The following is a 16306-nucleotide window of genomic DNA, read 5'->3' as shown; positions in this document are numbered from 1 at the left end:
ACAGAGGTATCTCACACACACAAGACATGCTTGCGTGCACAACAGAATAGTAAGTCATGAGGACAAAGCAAGGAGAGTGATATATTGGTATTATATCCAGAAAATATAAAGGCTAAACAAAATAATTCCACTCTCAACCTCACTGAATTTTGTAGCTTAATTCACCCTGGACCTTTTGTGGCAAAATATATTTATGGACGATATTCCCTGTGGTTTCCCCCCAACCCCAGAATGAGCTAATGATAAACGCAATTAAGTGGAAATTGTTTTTGAATCTAAATGAACTTCAATAATCTAACTAGCTGGTAAGGGAATCATAAGCTAAAGAAGATAGTTGCCTTGCATGTAGGCAGAAGCAATTCAGCAAGAAATTCAAACTAAGTCTGTCAGATTTTACCAATGCCAATCCTACCCAACAGCAGCCCACTGTCCCATCGTAAGAAAAAAATGTTTAAAAGTGAAACCCACTCCTCATCTTCTCACCTTGGGGTCGATTTTCTTGAAGTTAGAGTCCTCTTCATCCACCTCAAAATAGAGTTCGGAGGGGGTGACAGAAAGAGTGCCCTTTACTACAACAGAGGGGGCCACAAGCTGAGCCGGTGTGCTCAGGCTAACAGGACCTGCCAAAAGCAAAAGACAAGCCACACATGTTGGACTGACATTTTTCAAAAAAATCTAATAGATTCAAGCGGAAATTTTATTTTTAAATTCTCTCTAGTACCAAATTGTCTGCCAAATTGTCTACACTTACAAATTCTGTCTACCCCAAATCTTCCTCTGAAAATGCAGTTACTAGGATTCTCATACTAAGAAATTTATAGTAGGTGGTTAATGATAACAATAAACTAGGATGCAATTATTTTACAGGGAGTCTGCAAAGCTTTGGTCTAATCTCCTGGTAAGAAGGTGGCTCTGCCTAAATAAGTCCTTCCACATTCCATTTAGAAAACAAGCCTCAGGCTATCCAACAACATGGAACAACAACCAGAAGCAAGGAAGACTCAATAGGTTTCTAAGGCCAGAGGTTAGCTTAGTTTGGCTGAAACACGATTACAACAAAGATCACTAGCTTATTAGTGAAGTGAGAAACGTTATACCATATTCTCTGATAAAGATTTTGTGCCAGGTTGACACAAAACCTCTTCATAACAACTTTACCCCATGAAAGACTGGTAAAAAATACTCCTTTTCTAAGCCTGCCTTTCCACTGTTAAATATTGTTCAATGCTTCCAAATCTAATATTAGTGTAGTTCAGGGACTCTGGGAGTAAACAGCTGGAGGGTGGGTTTCCAAGTGAATGAATTTTTATTGGAATAATCAAATCTCCACAGGGCTTATCAAAAAGACAAATCAGCCTGCTACTGAAAACAATAGATTCACTACAGATAGAAGAGCATAAAGTATATTAGAGCTAAACCTAAAATAAAGGACTAAAAGTAATAATTATATTACATACATATATATACTTAGGTAGAGAGAGAAAGTAAGAATTTGAAATCCCATCAATTCCTCATTGTACAAATCCTATAGGTGAAAAAAACAGCAACAGAAAATTGGCACTTATAGTTCTGAATTAATATAGTGCCTATAAACATGGTACACCTATTCAGGTAATCAATGGGTGAATAAGTGTTTCAAAATTCAGATGAATCGACATTTCCATCGATTGTTAGAAGGTGCTGGTCCTTAATCTCACATCAATCTTAATGTGTGCCAGTAGGACAATAGAAGGGATGCTCTGTGGAGATCAGAGCAGGTTTTGCCCTCTATTCCCAATGTACAAATACATTGTGTTTGCAGATGGGCAGCAGATAGCTGCAGAACAGCCATGATTTCCCAAAGCTCATCTCTATAAATGGATGAAATAAGCAGCTATGTGTTCTTTTGCTGTCTCCTTTGCCCTCTGTACATTAGCATGTAATCCTGAGAAGAAATAACATTTTTTCAATCACTCTCAGACATTCAATTACAGGGTAAGCAGACAGCTGCAGGAGCTGGGGCAGCCTAGGTCCTACAGAAGACCCCTGACAATTTCCACTTCATTTCTAACCCACACCACTTTATTAGTGTGGATTACTTCTTAATCCTATTGCCATTGTCAAGATTATATAATTAAACTCCCCTTTCACCTCTATTACTGTATGAATGTATTACTAGTAGCAAGAACAGAAGCAAAATAAAGGAGGAGGAAATGGGTAAATAGATGTGAAGGAAAAGGCTAGAGAATACCAGTGTCCACCTACTCTCTACGCCCAGTCCAAATCCCTTAACAGTGTGCTCTAATTAATTTTGTTTTTACTTTCTAGAGAGGTTTATGGGTCATCAGAGAAGATACCATCATCTATTTTTGCTTTTCATTCTAATTCACTGCATGGTAGCACAGGTTGCAGACATATCACTAAATGAAAAATTCCTGATGCCTTTTCTCTTAAATTAAAATTATCAAAAAAGAAGACTGTACAATTTTCACCTACGGAAATTGTGGAATCTTTCAGACTTTCCTCCTGGAGAGAGAGAGCCACAGGCATTAAAGAAAAAAAGCCATTTAATGAATGACTAAATTTTCAGGCTAAACAAGAGAACTTTTCCCATAAGGGAAGTAAAACTGAAAATCTGCAGAGTGCAATCAAAATTCCTCCATCAGGTAAAATATGTGGATCCTGTGAAAAGCTATAGCATTCTTGGAATGGATTTTTTGAGAGAGTTAAATGTATATGCAGCATGTTCACTAAGACATGCAAAATAGCAAATCATCAAAGCAAATAGCTCATCTGCCTCCAAGCTTTATTTACAAAACAATCGGCAAGATTTTACTTATAGCTCTCATTTTATAGAGATTAGGTAACTCCCATGGGTGAAGGAATTTTGTTGTTGCTGCTTTAAAACTTTTTTCTTTTACAGTGAAAATTATTCATAAATGAAAAAGATGAGAAGGGTAAAGAAACTGAAAAGAATGGAAAAATAAAGGGGAAACCGCATTGAAGATTAGGGGGAAAATGTTTGGAAGAACAAAAACAATCTTTATTTAAAGTAATTGTGGGTGTAAACTTGGTAGTCCTAGTGGTCACAGATGAAAAAGTAAGTAATTAGATGGTTATTGGCCTGGAGCTAGCTGAAATATCCGCACAACCACTGAATTTACCAGCGAGATTCTCTAAATCTTTCTCATCCACGGATGACAGAGTATCGTCGTCGCCTTCCAGGAGGATCTCGTTTTCTGAGTTCTGATTTCCTAAAGCCTGACTCTTGATGGACTGTTTTCCTTTAGTGAGGATATCTTCATCTGCAGCTGAAATGAAAAGGAAACAAAGCTGTCCATCAGCTCTGGGAAAAGAGTACTTTGGCAGAGGGGCAGAGAAGTGAGGTAAGGATAGGTGGCCAAAGATGGTCAATCATTTTTACATAGAGTCATCCACAGTGGGAAAGTGATTGGGATGGCACACATGTTCATTTTGACAAACGTGATTCTCCAAGCCTAGTCTAATGTTACCTTGAACAAGCACCCTAATCCCATTAAATCTGACCCTTGCACCGCTCACCAAAACATTTATTTACTTACAGTTAGGGCAAGAGAGGGTTCAAAGGCAGCACGTTTTTGGGAAATTAGCAGAAAAAATCAGAATCCAGTTTTGGAAACAATACTTACTTGACACTGAAAAATAAGAAAGGCTGATCATCCCTGCAAATAATGATTATACTGACAAAACATTATGAAATGGTCAGGGAGTGGTTGTGGAGGAGAATCCAGAATAAGAAGGGTCAGAGCTAAGAGAGATTCACAGCCAATGAGGATGTAAACCCAATCCTGAAGCCAAAGCTGACATCAAGAAAGCTATAGCAGCTCTCAGAAGCTGCATTCTCTTCTTTACTCCAATCCTCCCTCTTGCCTTCATATTGCCCTTGCCCACATCTCACCCACCCGGACCCCCACTCCAGCCTTTATATAAATATCCAAGAGGAGTAAGACACTGTGGAAACTAAGTGGAGGCTCAAACGCTACCTCCTCCATGTGTTTAAACTAAAAGGCTAAGACACCCCGGGGGCAAACATAACAGAAAGCCCAGGAGGAGAGGCATCTGGGCAAAGAGTCTTACAGGGCCTGAACTGGAGCAGCCTGTGGAGAGTGGCAGCACCAGACTCTCAGACCCTGTGACAAGGCAGCCAAAAAGGAGAGAAAGAGGAAGAGGGTACGCCAAACCTAGGGAATGATGCTCTGTGGAGCACCTACAGCCAACAATTGAACCAGAAAGAGAAACAGAGGTGCAGTTGAAAGGAGAAAACACTGAAACTCAAAATTCTGACTTCAAAACCCCATATCCCTCCCCAGGGTAACTCCCACTGCTTTGAGCAGCTTTCTCCTTCAGGAATACATAAAAGCAGATACTAAATTTTGGGTTGTGATTTTTAAAAATTCCTAGTGTCATGTTAGGGAAAGTTTAGAATCTTTGCTTCACTACTGATATTCCCGGGTTGCCAGCTAGGGAAATTCAGGAGGCAAAGCACCTGATCCACCCAGGCAGTGGCTATTGAAATGGAAATCAGATGGCTAGCTAGGCTTTTTGCTTCACTGCAATTTCTGCCCAGGCATTAAGGCCCCAAACCCAGAAAGGATAATGTCTGCAAGTAATATGACTAATATTTATCTATATAGTTTTTTTCTAAATAGTTAAACTACATTGTATGTTACCGAACGTTTTGACAAATCAAAGCTTCTTTGATTTTAATAGGTATGGTTATGGATAATAATAAAGGTAAAAGTTTATTTTTATCTTATTTATTGTGAGTTCACAATGTATACCATTTATGTACAACACTAATGGCACTACTTTAAAAGAAAATAGTGGCTTTTTATTAAATAAGAATGTCATGGAAAGAAGCTCTCTATATTTAGCTTTGAATATCCTCTATGGGTAAATCAAATTTTATTTTCCTTCATACCCACAAATAACAAGCATAATATGCTGCACACATACGAAGGTCTCAATAAATATTTTGAAAAAATTTAAAGTATCTAATTAAAATGCCTAATTTTTAGGAAAATAAAATTTTTAGGAAAATAAAAACCCTAATTTTTAGGAAAATAGCATTAAGTTATTATATCATTATTTACCTTACTCTGAAATCATAAACACTGACCTGAGACCAAGCAAGATCTTCCCCAATTTACTATCAGTGTTACTAAAAATATATTGGTCACTGAGATATACAAGAGAAACCACCATCTTCTATACTTTCTTATAAAGCAAATCATAATAAATTAACAACTGCTAATCAGATTTTAGTACAAAATCAATGTACAGTTGTACAGTTCCTTCTTCAAAGCAGAAATAATAATAATGCTAATATTAAATAACATGTGCCGGGGAGTGTTCAAAACACTTTACTTATTTAACTCATTTAATTCTCTTAAGCCCTCTGCTAATTTCTCCTTTCCAGATGGGTAAACAGGCTCAGAGAGGTTACATAACTTGCCCACGGCAACACAGCTAGTGAGAAGTAGAGTCAGGATTGAAATCCAAGTATTATGGTACCAGTATCTTAACCACTACACAAATATCAGTATCTATATCTATATCTATCTATATGTATATATAAAATTTATGGATTAGTTTAATAATTCTTCTGTTTCTCATACTGCATTTAAAAGGTTAAGTCAAAATTATAATATACAAGTTAAGAATACAAAAATATTCATTTCCAAACCTAAATTTGATGAGCATACGACAAACATATCAGAAACAACCAAATTCAATACCTTGCTCGTTACTATCTCTGATTATTACCATACATGTCCTGAAGTACACTACATTAAGCTTGGGGGGGTGGCGGGCAGGGGAGGAAAGAAAGGAAAAAAACCCTGTAATCTGCAAACATTTACAAAAAATGAGAGAAGCCAAGTAGCAACATGCAGTGGTTTAACATAGCTCAATAAATTCATTCATTCATTTTAAATGACCACAAAATATAATTTGTTATCCCATCCAACTGTAACTTAAAAAATTTTAATATGTTCTCATCATGCCGACACACATTAAAACACAATTAACTTTTGAATTAAATAAAATTTTATGAAAAAATTTTGAAGTACTATAAGTCTAATGTATGCATACAAACACCCACTTTAATTTATTTATTTACTTGTTTTTACAAGCTCCGATTCTGGAATTGTTCAACCTCAACTGAAAAACCTCTTGTCATGGAAAATATGCAGCTTACTGATATTTAGAATGGTTTTCCTGTAATTAACTCCCCCTTGAGGATTTTAAGTTAGCAGCAGTAAAATTACCAGCAGTACTCTAACACACACCACATGCGCTGGTGTTCAATTCTCAGTGGTCTAATAGCTCTCTGCTAAAGAACTTTTTTTTTTTGTTTCAAAATTAGAACTATCCCAAGCATAAAATAAAAGATAATTATCATGTTTATATGTGCTGGGGAAAGTACATTTTTAACTTCTGTTTGCCTTCTACTCAATCATTAAAACAAGTATCAACTGTTTTGATATTTTTTGTGAGTATATTCTACACTAGCATAAAAGTTTAATTGGATGAAGTCAGAACACACTTCTGGTTCCATTTCAAAGCTGACTCAGATCTTTGCTGTAATAAAATTATTACCAAACATGATAACTATTTAAAATTTTCATATCACTATTAACAGGTTGCCTTCATATAGTCTCACATTTTATTCTGGTTTAATATTTACCCTAACTTGATAACTAAACTGCAATTGTTACATAAAACCAGAGAAATCTGTCAAAAATGCTTTCTCTGAAACATGACTTTTGATTCACTGAAGCTAAGAGCAATGAGAGGGCTCAGAGAAAAACTGGTCCTCAAGATGTAAAGTTCAAGTTCTTTAGAGCTAGCTCTAGGCATGAGTTGATTTATCTGTGCAACACAAGCTAGCTAAATAAAATTAAAACAGAAAAAGAACACAGAAAACGGTTCCACCTATGACATAAAACTCCCTTTAAAAGTCCACTGTATGAGTGAAATGGAATCAACAATAGTCCATATTGCAGTAAAAGAGGTTTATACATTGAGAATTAACCACTTTAAAAAAATTACTACTGGAATAACAAAATGACCTCAAATGTAAATAAAATGAGTATGGGTATCCACTTAATGTGATGTGAAATGCCTATAACCATAACTGCTTATTCTGAACAAGACACTTAAAGAATATCTTATACACAACTACTGTCCCAAACTGTATAGTTTATGCAATTTCCAAAGGGTTCCAAGTCAAGGCAATTTACTCTAGAAATATTGGTGAAACTACAAAAAATGATTAGGAGATTAAGAAAACAAGCCAAGTTCATCTCCTAATGAGTTTTATAGAACCTAATATATGTTGATCCTAAAAAGGAAGCCACAGTATCTCGCATTATTGAAGTTATGAAAGAATGGCATGATTTAGGATCTTTATATGATCTGTCATCCCAAGAAAACCAGATGAGTTACTTGTATCATTCCATACAATTACAAGATACTTCTTAAACTATGTTAAATTCTTCTCATATATTTCCATTAGCATGCACATTCTCTACAAAATGAAAATGTCTTGAATTCAATAGGATTCTACTGCTGAATTGTTTTATTATTCGAATTAAAACCAATCTTTCCACCATTTAAAACATTTTTTACGTGGCTTTAATTTAAATGTAAAGTTCCCATTAGATTTAACAATGAATTTTAGAAGACAGTATAACACTACAATAAGAAAATCTGATTAGTCATCAGTTAACCTAGGCTTTAGTCCTGTATGTACCAAGAATTATGTGGCTTTTTGTTTCCTCAGTTTCCTTATTTATAAAGAATAAAGTTAGAATAGACTTTAGCTTTTGATTCTTTCCAAATCTAAAATGCTCTGATAATAAATAACTGACAAACTGGGCCCTGTGCATTAGGAGAATGTTACAAATCATTACAACTAATTTCTAATAAATTTTAAACCATAAAATGCAAGAAAATGCCCTCAAGAATCAAATACCCACCTCTGCTTGCTGCTAATTTCCATAAAGAATATTTGATAATAAGAGGAAGTATTAATTTTAATTTAAAAATATGACTCAGTTTCTGCAAAGTTAAAGAAATCTCCCATTACAAAATGACTTTTATAAATAACCACTTTGGAGGGTCTCTCTTTGAAAAATTACCTAAGGCCCTTTTCCCCAAGCAAGTTAATGTGAACTTGGGAAGGGCAATTAAATTGTCAGAATTAAAAAATTTGTTTTTAACTAGAAGGTAGCCAGAAGTAGAGTCATGGGGCTAGTATCGATCGCCGGAACAGAGAACATCACTCTTCAGGTATTTACTCTGCCACCTTTACACCAGAGGCTTTCCTTCAAATCAAATCAATCTATAAAAAAGATGGCTCTTACTACTAAAATACATAACTAATCTCCAACGGCATTTCTATTTAGATGTTTCCCTTTGATAACAATAATATAGTTCATGATGTTTTAAGATTTTGCATTAAACAATGTGAGTCCTTAGTTAAATCCATTATAAATAAAAGTGAGAAGTCCTAAAACAGTATAAAACTGACACAATACCCTTAGTAATATCTATTTTAAATATTCAAATTCAACCCTGAAGCATAGCATTTATCCATGCTAAATTCTGTAATTTCAATTTCTTCTTGATTACATTCACTGCTTTATTTTGCAAACTTGATTTTTAATGTTTATTTTCATTAGCTTCCTTATTGTTATTAAGTTAAGGCTAAAGAACAAGAATTTCATAATTAACACAAAATTAAAATTGAACATCAACTGTAAGATACTTTAATAAAACACTAAAGAATTAAGTTCTTGGCTAATAAATGAACTTAGCATTAATCAGGCTGACAGGAAACACTACCATTGTACAATCTATATGCTGAGTTTTAAAACTGTCTAATATTCATTATTTAAAATAAAAAAATATATACAAAGTATATATATGTATCTTTTATCAAAAAATGTTGTATTAAATATGACATCTCCTTAATTGGCAGACCACTGAAGCATCTCCTACACACATTTGTTTTTAAAAAAATACATTTCAGATTTAAATTTATTTTTAATCTTTCAGAGTATTTTAAATATTAATCATTTTAAGATTCATATAGAATATTGCCAAATAAGATGGAATTACATTAAATGCTTTATTTTACTTCTCTCAATTTAACAAATTAATATTATATTAACCTTTCAATTACTATTTAGAGTAATTTGAGTGAAATCTGCTTCCGTACAGGATTAAAAAAGTCTTAAATGACAGTAAGCATTGCTAATAAATATTTTTTAGCCAGCTTTTTAGCATTAAAAAAAGTTGACATAATATTTTAAAAGATAAAGTTCAATAACACTAAAATCCAAATTTATTCATTATGAAAAATTCTGCTATTCCCCCAAATGGCTACATGTACTATTTTTGATAAAGATGGATTTTAATAAGCTCTGTATTAAATCCATACCATAAATTTTAAATTCAGTTACTGATATTTCTTTCAAAATTAAGGATTAACAGATTGCCTATGTATAATTTTAAAAAACAAGTACCCTCTCCAGGTATAAAAGGAAAAATTTTCATAAAAACATATTTATTGTCACTGATAGACTTCAGGCTTCACAACTCAATGTTAAATGACAGTTAAGAAGACAAAGATATTTATTAAATTTTAAGTGTACATGGTAACATCTGTTTGAAAAGTATAAAACTGCAAAATTAAGCTGATTTTTTTCATTGTAAGAGTCACTAGCCAAAAGAAAAAAAAAAAGGAAAGAAAAGGAAAAAATAAATATAACTCTGAAATCTATAGCACCACATAAAAAGCACATGAACCCTAAAAGCGAAAGTGGCCTAATTAATTCTACATCTTATTTCTCTTTCCCCACCTTCTGTAGTTGAAGATGTAGGGCCCTCAGACTATTATTGCTTTTAGATCACTTTGTTATTGACTATTCTCTGTATGATCATTTATTTTAAAGGACTGATGTCACATTTGGTGTTATATCTGATGACATATTGTGGACATTTTCCTCCAGAAATGGCTCTTTAAGGCTGAGTGCAAGAGGTTAAGCTGCCTGACTGAGGCCAAACCTAAAATCACAGACTTTTAATCTAAATTCTTAATATCCTTATTGAATGTAATTTTACATTTATTTTGTATACTCCATACTATCATTTAACCATAAACTGCTGCACGTTAAACCAATACCTTGAAAAAAGGGAATTAAAACTATTTATCTTATTAAAAAATAACCAATTTATATTTTATAAAATCAAAATTAATTTAATGTAGAGAGGAGCTTTCCCCTCCTTAATCAATGTATCTTAATTGGCTTTCACAAGTTATAAAATATTAAGTGAAATGCTATGATCAAAGAGAGTATATTATTAAATCCAAATTTTCTCCAATTTGCTCATCAGGCTTCTGTCTAATCTGAATCATAGTGATATGCATTATATCAAAAAAGGGAAAAATGTTTTGTTAAGCTCTGATAACAAGATGATGCAAAACAGCAACATATGAAAATAATGTCTATCCTCTTTCTCCAGGAGCCATCTATCACAACCATCTACAAATCAAGGCTCAGAAAGTATCTAGGCACTTGGACATTTATTACCATCTCTCCCACTTCATAATATCATGCTAAAATTCCATAGTTGAGGGAAAACCATATACACACAACAGAACCTAGAAACCTATTTGGTTTGTAAATGCTGTCTTTCTGATATTCATGGATTTAAGGCAGGCGTCCCGATTAACTTACTCAAAGCTGAATGTGTCACTTAAAAGGAGAAATATTTTATCCTCCTACTCTGAAACAAAGGGTCTATGTTAAGTTTTGCATGTGTAACATAATAAGTAAATACACTTGACACCATAATTTAATAGAACCCTACACTAACTATAAAATATTTAACTTCTCTTTCTGGGGTGAGTAACTATGAAATGTGGTATGGACCATTTTACAGTGCCTTGTAATAATGAAGTTACGCTCTTCATTACCAAGTACTGTACCTACTGCTACTGGCAAGGAGTGGTTTATACACTGACCATGTTCCACGGCTGTTTTTAGTGTCGCTTCAGGATGTGTCGATCCTAGAGGGTTACGCACAAATCGTCGCCGGCGCCGCAAGTCATCTTCCCAGTAGTCAAGGCGCCAGAACTCACGAGGACGACTACAATGAAACAGAGAAGCCACATATGTTAGCAATTATCAAACAGCGTGGTAGCACTGAATTTCTGCATAAAGCTCTCCTTGTTTGCTCTGCCTTTTTTTTTCCCTCCCCTTCCTCTTAATTCTCCCTCCACCTCACACCCCCTTTTCTGCAATCTTTAACTTAGGTATGTCCTTGAAAATAACAATATCACCTTCCAGTCTAAGGAACTCCTTTTCCTTTTTCTTGGAAGGTGAAATGAGCACTAAATACATCATTTTAAAATGAATTGCTGACAGTGTGATCAGTTTCCCCACACTCTAGTGGCATGTGCTCTGATTTCAGCCTCATTTCAGCCTCAGCAGGGCACCTTTCTCTGTGGCTGCATTTATAAACCAGAATAGGGAAAAGGCTATTATAAATATGGTATAGCATTACCTATATTAATCAAAGTCTGTCCCCCTTCATTTTTCTTCCTAATTTGTGCCTTTTTGCACAAGGTCAGTAAATCATACCATGAATTCTTGGTCCAGAAAGTGTTAACTTTAATGAATATCTCAGTTACATGGTTATGTATGTGATAATAAAATATTACTCTGTTTAGATGTGCAGGAATTTAATTAAAATAATCTCTTAAAATATTCATTACATTTAGCCCCTGAGGCTTAGAACAACACAAGAAAATGCATTTCTTTTCCATTTACTGTTTTTAAATAAACCATTCCTATAGAGTGAAATAGCAATCTATTTTCAAGCAAATCAGATTGGATTTCTGTTTTATGTAGTCTGTTTTTATATTTAATTAAAAACTACATGCTATATGATGTGCAATAATTGCTATATCAAAAGCATACTTTCGGAAATGTATTTTTTAAAGGGTTCGACTATATTTTCTCCAATTACGTAGATCTTTTATATGGCAATATATAAATGTCAACTTTCTCTCCTATTAACTAATCATAATCTAGCATGCTGGAAATTATTTTACAAGGAAAACACTAATATGAAGTTCTTTTAGTTACAGTAAAAAAAACCCCCTGCAGAATACATTTATTCACTAAAGATACACAGCATGATAACTTGTAAGCTTAATTAATTAAATGAAAAAATTCATAATCAAAACTTCTGTGAGGAATAACTAATACAAAATAAAATCACACTTGTATTTCATGAGCTAATAAAATTGTACCTGTCAGCTTTGACATATTAGTCTTGACCAACTGACAGTCCCAAAATACCCATTTAAAAGTTACTCTTATTTTGATGTGTTAGAGATGCTACCTTTAAAATTTCAAAATAATTTATAAATAAGTACTTTGTTGATTAAAAATTATCTCAGAATAATAAAAGCATAGACAACTAACAGTACATTATTAAAAGAAGATATTTTAAAAAAAATAATAGAAATCCAATGGTCTTTTCTGAGAAAGCTGCGGACACAATGAGAACATCAAAAATTTCCTTTGTTGATTTTGATCATGCATAAAGAGGAGATATAATGTAACCAAAATGGAATACAAAAAAGTGTAAGAATTGCAGTCCTCAAAAAGAAAAATTAAAAAGCTCTTTTATTCTTCTTTCTTATTTTGCTGTGTACATTTTAAGTGAAAACTATTACAATACCATTTAAAATAAGTAAGAAGCTCCTACAGAGCACATAGAAGCAAAAAGACAACAGTTGTTTGAACTCAATTAATAAAATAAAATTCTCCTTTAGGTGAAAGGCAAAAAGACGGTACACAGATGGCTACGTGTATGGCTTTGATAGTCATGGAGCTTGGATAGGCACTTCATCATTCTGCCTACCTACACTTATCTGTTAAAATTATTATCAAATATCAGCCAGGATGCAGTCGTGAATCACAGGCTGCTCCTTGTCTTCAGGGGAATGATACAATGAGGGTCTATTCATCAGTGCGGCAATTGGCACAAGTAATTAGTTCCCTAGACTGAGATCTCCTACAAAGCCTATTTCAGTCAGCACCACAAACATATGACGATGTAAAGCTAATGAAAGCTGCTAAAATTTGTTAACCTTTTCTGCCATTAATCCTTCTAATATTCTATGCTTCAGTCTTATGCAAAGGTGGTAAATTATTAATTTGTCATTCATCCATCCTTCTGAATTTTGAGTCAAATTAAATGATGTCATTTTTCTTGATAACAATTAAAATTATAAGAGATGTTAAGCTGCTATTATAAAATTATTACTAAATTAGGTAACAATACATTCTAGTATAATGCATGAGGGTGAAGTCAAATCCAACAGCTATTAAAGCATGTGAGCAATATTTTTCGTCATAGCACAGAAAAAACAGAAGAATTATAAAATCATTCACATATTAACAAGTAACCCAAAGATAATATGTATAAGAGTAATAACCAAAATTAGGAGGAAATAGAACTATATTTATTTTTGTGCTCTTTGATACTAACAAAAAATAATCACAATAGTAGCCTTTAGCTAAAACAAAAGCACCAATATAACAGGAACTGAGAATTTGCTCATACAATAGAAAAATTTTTAAGATAAGTTTAATCTTCAAATATAAATGTAGTACCAAAAATTTAAAAAATACTTAGATACAGTCCAAAAAAAATAAAGAACTTTTACCTCAGCATAATGTTTACAATATCCTGAAGCTATATCTCAGACTATCTTTCTCAATACAAGTAGTTTAACTCCTGTTAACAACAATTTAAAATAATCTGAAGACAAAGCAAAAATCACTTATTTCAGAGCACAGATCTAGATAGAGAGCCCAAAACTTGCCATACGTTTTCTCGAGAGTCTCTCCATTATAAAGCACTGCTCTCCGGGTGATACAGGATACAAACCCTCAAGGAACTTACTCAAAATGGAATAGCTATTAGCCTCATTTGGAAAAAAATAGCATTTATCATCCAATTTCTGATGCTGAGAGTAATACATATTCTTTGGGGAAAAAAGTCATACTCATTTTTTTCAGATAAGGGTAATTACTAGCATGTTTAAAGTCATTTACATAGAAACAGACCTGGGCCTAAAAATCCAATGTTTTATCCCCCAATCCTGCTCCCTCCAATAACATACACTCTTAGTATTAAATTTTATCACTGAAAAAATGAGGCATGCTTTGTCATTTTAGAACAGTATTGGGGGTGGCTCAGTCATTAGGCGTCTGCCTTCGGCTCAGGTCATGATCCCAGGGTCCTGGGATCGAGCCCCACATTGGGCTCCTTGCTCAGCGGGAAGCCTGCTTCTCCCTCTCCCACTCACCCTGCTTGTGTTCCCTCTCTCGTTGTGTCTCTGTCAAATAAATAAATAAAATCTTTAAAAAAAAAAAAAAAAAAAGAACAGTATTGGAAAGGGGAATGTGTAGGTTTCGATCACCAACTTAAAGTTTTGATCTTTCACATAAGGATTTCACTCTCATTTAAGACATACTTCTACCCCTCACTAAAAGCCCCTTGTAGGGGAAAAGAGGATAAGAAATTGGCAAATTGGCATAATCGAGCCAACTGTCTTCCCATGACATTATGAATTAATTAAGTTGTATATTTTTGGGGTTATCACCAATGGTATGGAAAGAAAAATTTTAAAAACTTGAAGTATTCAGAAACCAACTGTTGATCAAATACAAGCATGGGTAAGATAAGAAATTACTTACTCTAAGAATTTAGAAATATATATATCTGGATCACTATATAGCTTTAAATATCTGTACCTATCTAAAAAATGATATTATTATGTGATACCACATTCACAAACTTAACCTATATCCATTTCCACTAATAATGAAAACTAAGATCCCAAAAAGTATTCAAGTTAAGGATGTGAGCCTAGGCCACATAACATCTGGAAATAAAGACTTCTCTATAAAAGGTGCTGCAGGTAGGTCTCCTATTAGTACACTCTCCAAGTACTAAAATTTTTAATAGAAATACATGTCTTTGAAAGTTGTGGATGACACTAAAATTAAATGCTCTAACTTTTCTTTCTAATGATTTTCTGCAATTCTTTGACCTAATTTCAAAGCCTGAGATTAAGATTACAATAAAAGTATAACTGTCTTTTTCTAATTATAAGCATAAGTCATCTAATTGTCTTTATACTTTTTCAAAAAAACCTACACACTTATGTGTTTATATACACATACCTTTAACATATCATTAAAATCTACATAATAGAATATAAAACAATGTCATTTTAATATACAGAATATATATTTTCTGTTCTACAAGAGTAGAATCAAATAGATTGTTAAAATATATCTTAGAGGGAAATATAACTCAAGCATTAATAGATAGTCTATTAATTCCCTTTCTGAGCTCCAATGTTGTTAGTGATTTGACCAAGTAAAACAAATGAACAAGTATTACCCAATGACAATCAGGTGGAAAAGGCAGAAGTAAAAGAAAGAGTCAATCAATAACTAAGGTATGATCCACTTTCTTCCTCTAACAGTTAAATGGCTCAACAATATATAATCTATTATTTTTCACATGTAAATTTTAAGACTTTACAAAGTTCAGGGTTTTTTTTGAAAAGTATAACAAGTCAATGAGCCAATTAACAATGTATAAATGGACGAATACTGAAATAGAATCCTAAAATATTTTCTAGGAACAATGACTGACTCTACCTTGAGCCAGCTGCCAGGAATACAAGGATTATTAAGATATTGTCCTGGCCTCATGGGGAAGACAGAAGTGAAAATAAATAATGAGAATTCAAAAAACTGTGTGTAATAGAGCAGAGCTCTATTAAATGGCTATTAAAATGCACAACTCCAGGGGGCAGTGTTCACATCAAAATTTGTATAAAAGGCACTCCTGGATTTGTGCAATGCCAATTTTGGTTTTCTATATGAACGCCCTTGAGAATGACAGGGTGCTATGAGAACACTTCATCTTTTTCCCTTTCCATACAATGCTCAGGCTCCTTTCTTTCTCTCCCAGAGTTAAATCTAATCTTGGGGAAAGGGAACAGAATAAGGCCCTTCAGACGCTATCAGTAGCAGAAATGGTGTTCAGGACTAAGTATGTTGTCAAAAAGTCAAAAAACAGGCAAAATTCAATACACAGAATAAAATAATCAAGGGAAAAAGGGAAACGTTAACATTTACTTCCCTGAAGTCATTAAGTTCATATAGCTTTATTAAAGTAG

At 33.6% G+C, this 16306-nt stretch overlaps 1 protein-coding gene across 4 annotated transcripts in view; it reads right to left on the bottom strand.

Annotated features, from left to right (window-relative positions):
• The window catches only part of LRBA (LPS responsive beige-like anchor protein), a 762450-nt gene that overhangs the window by 290278 nt on the left and 455866 nt on the right, over nt 1-16306 (bottom strand). For 3 of the 4 annotated variants that reach the window (XM_044912874.1, XM_044912875.1, XM_044912876.1), the window contains exons 37-39: nt 11054-11178; nt 3144-3290; nt 484-620 (exon numbers count right to left, since the gene is read on the bottom strand). In XM_044912874.1, coding sequence (XP_044768809.1) covers nt 484-620; nt 3144-3290; nt 11054-11178 — 409 coding nt within the window. Of the gene's footprint in view, nt 1-483; nt 621-3143; nt 3291-6563; nt 6585-6618; nt 6631-11053; nt 11179-16306 lie in introns of all 4 variants that reach the window. The other variant, XM_044912877.1, reaches the window with a different exon arrangement.

The sequence above is a fragment of the Neomonachus schauinslandi genome, chromosome 2, assembly GCF_002201575.2.
Source record: "Neomonachus schauinslandi chromosome 2, ASM220157v2, whole genome shotgun sequence".
In the NCBI taxonomy this organism is placed as follows: domain Eukaryota; kingdom Metazoa; phylum Chordata; class Mammalia; order Carnivora; family Phocidae; genus Neomonachus; species Neomonachus schauinslandi.
The sequence above is the reverse complement of the archived record's forward strand: the minus strand, read 5'-3'. Positions and strand labels throughout refer to the sequence as shown.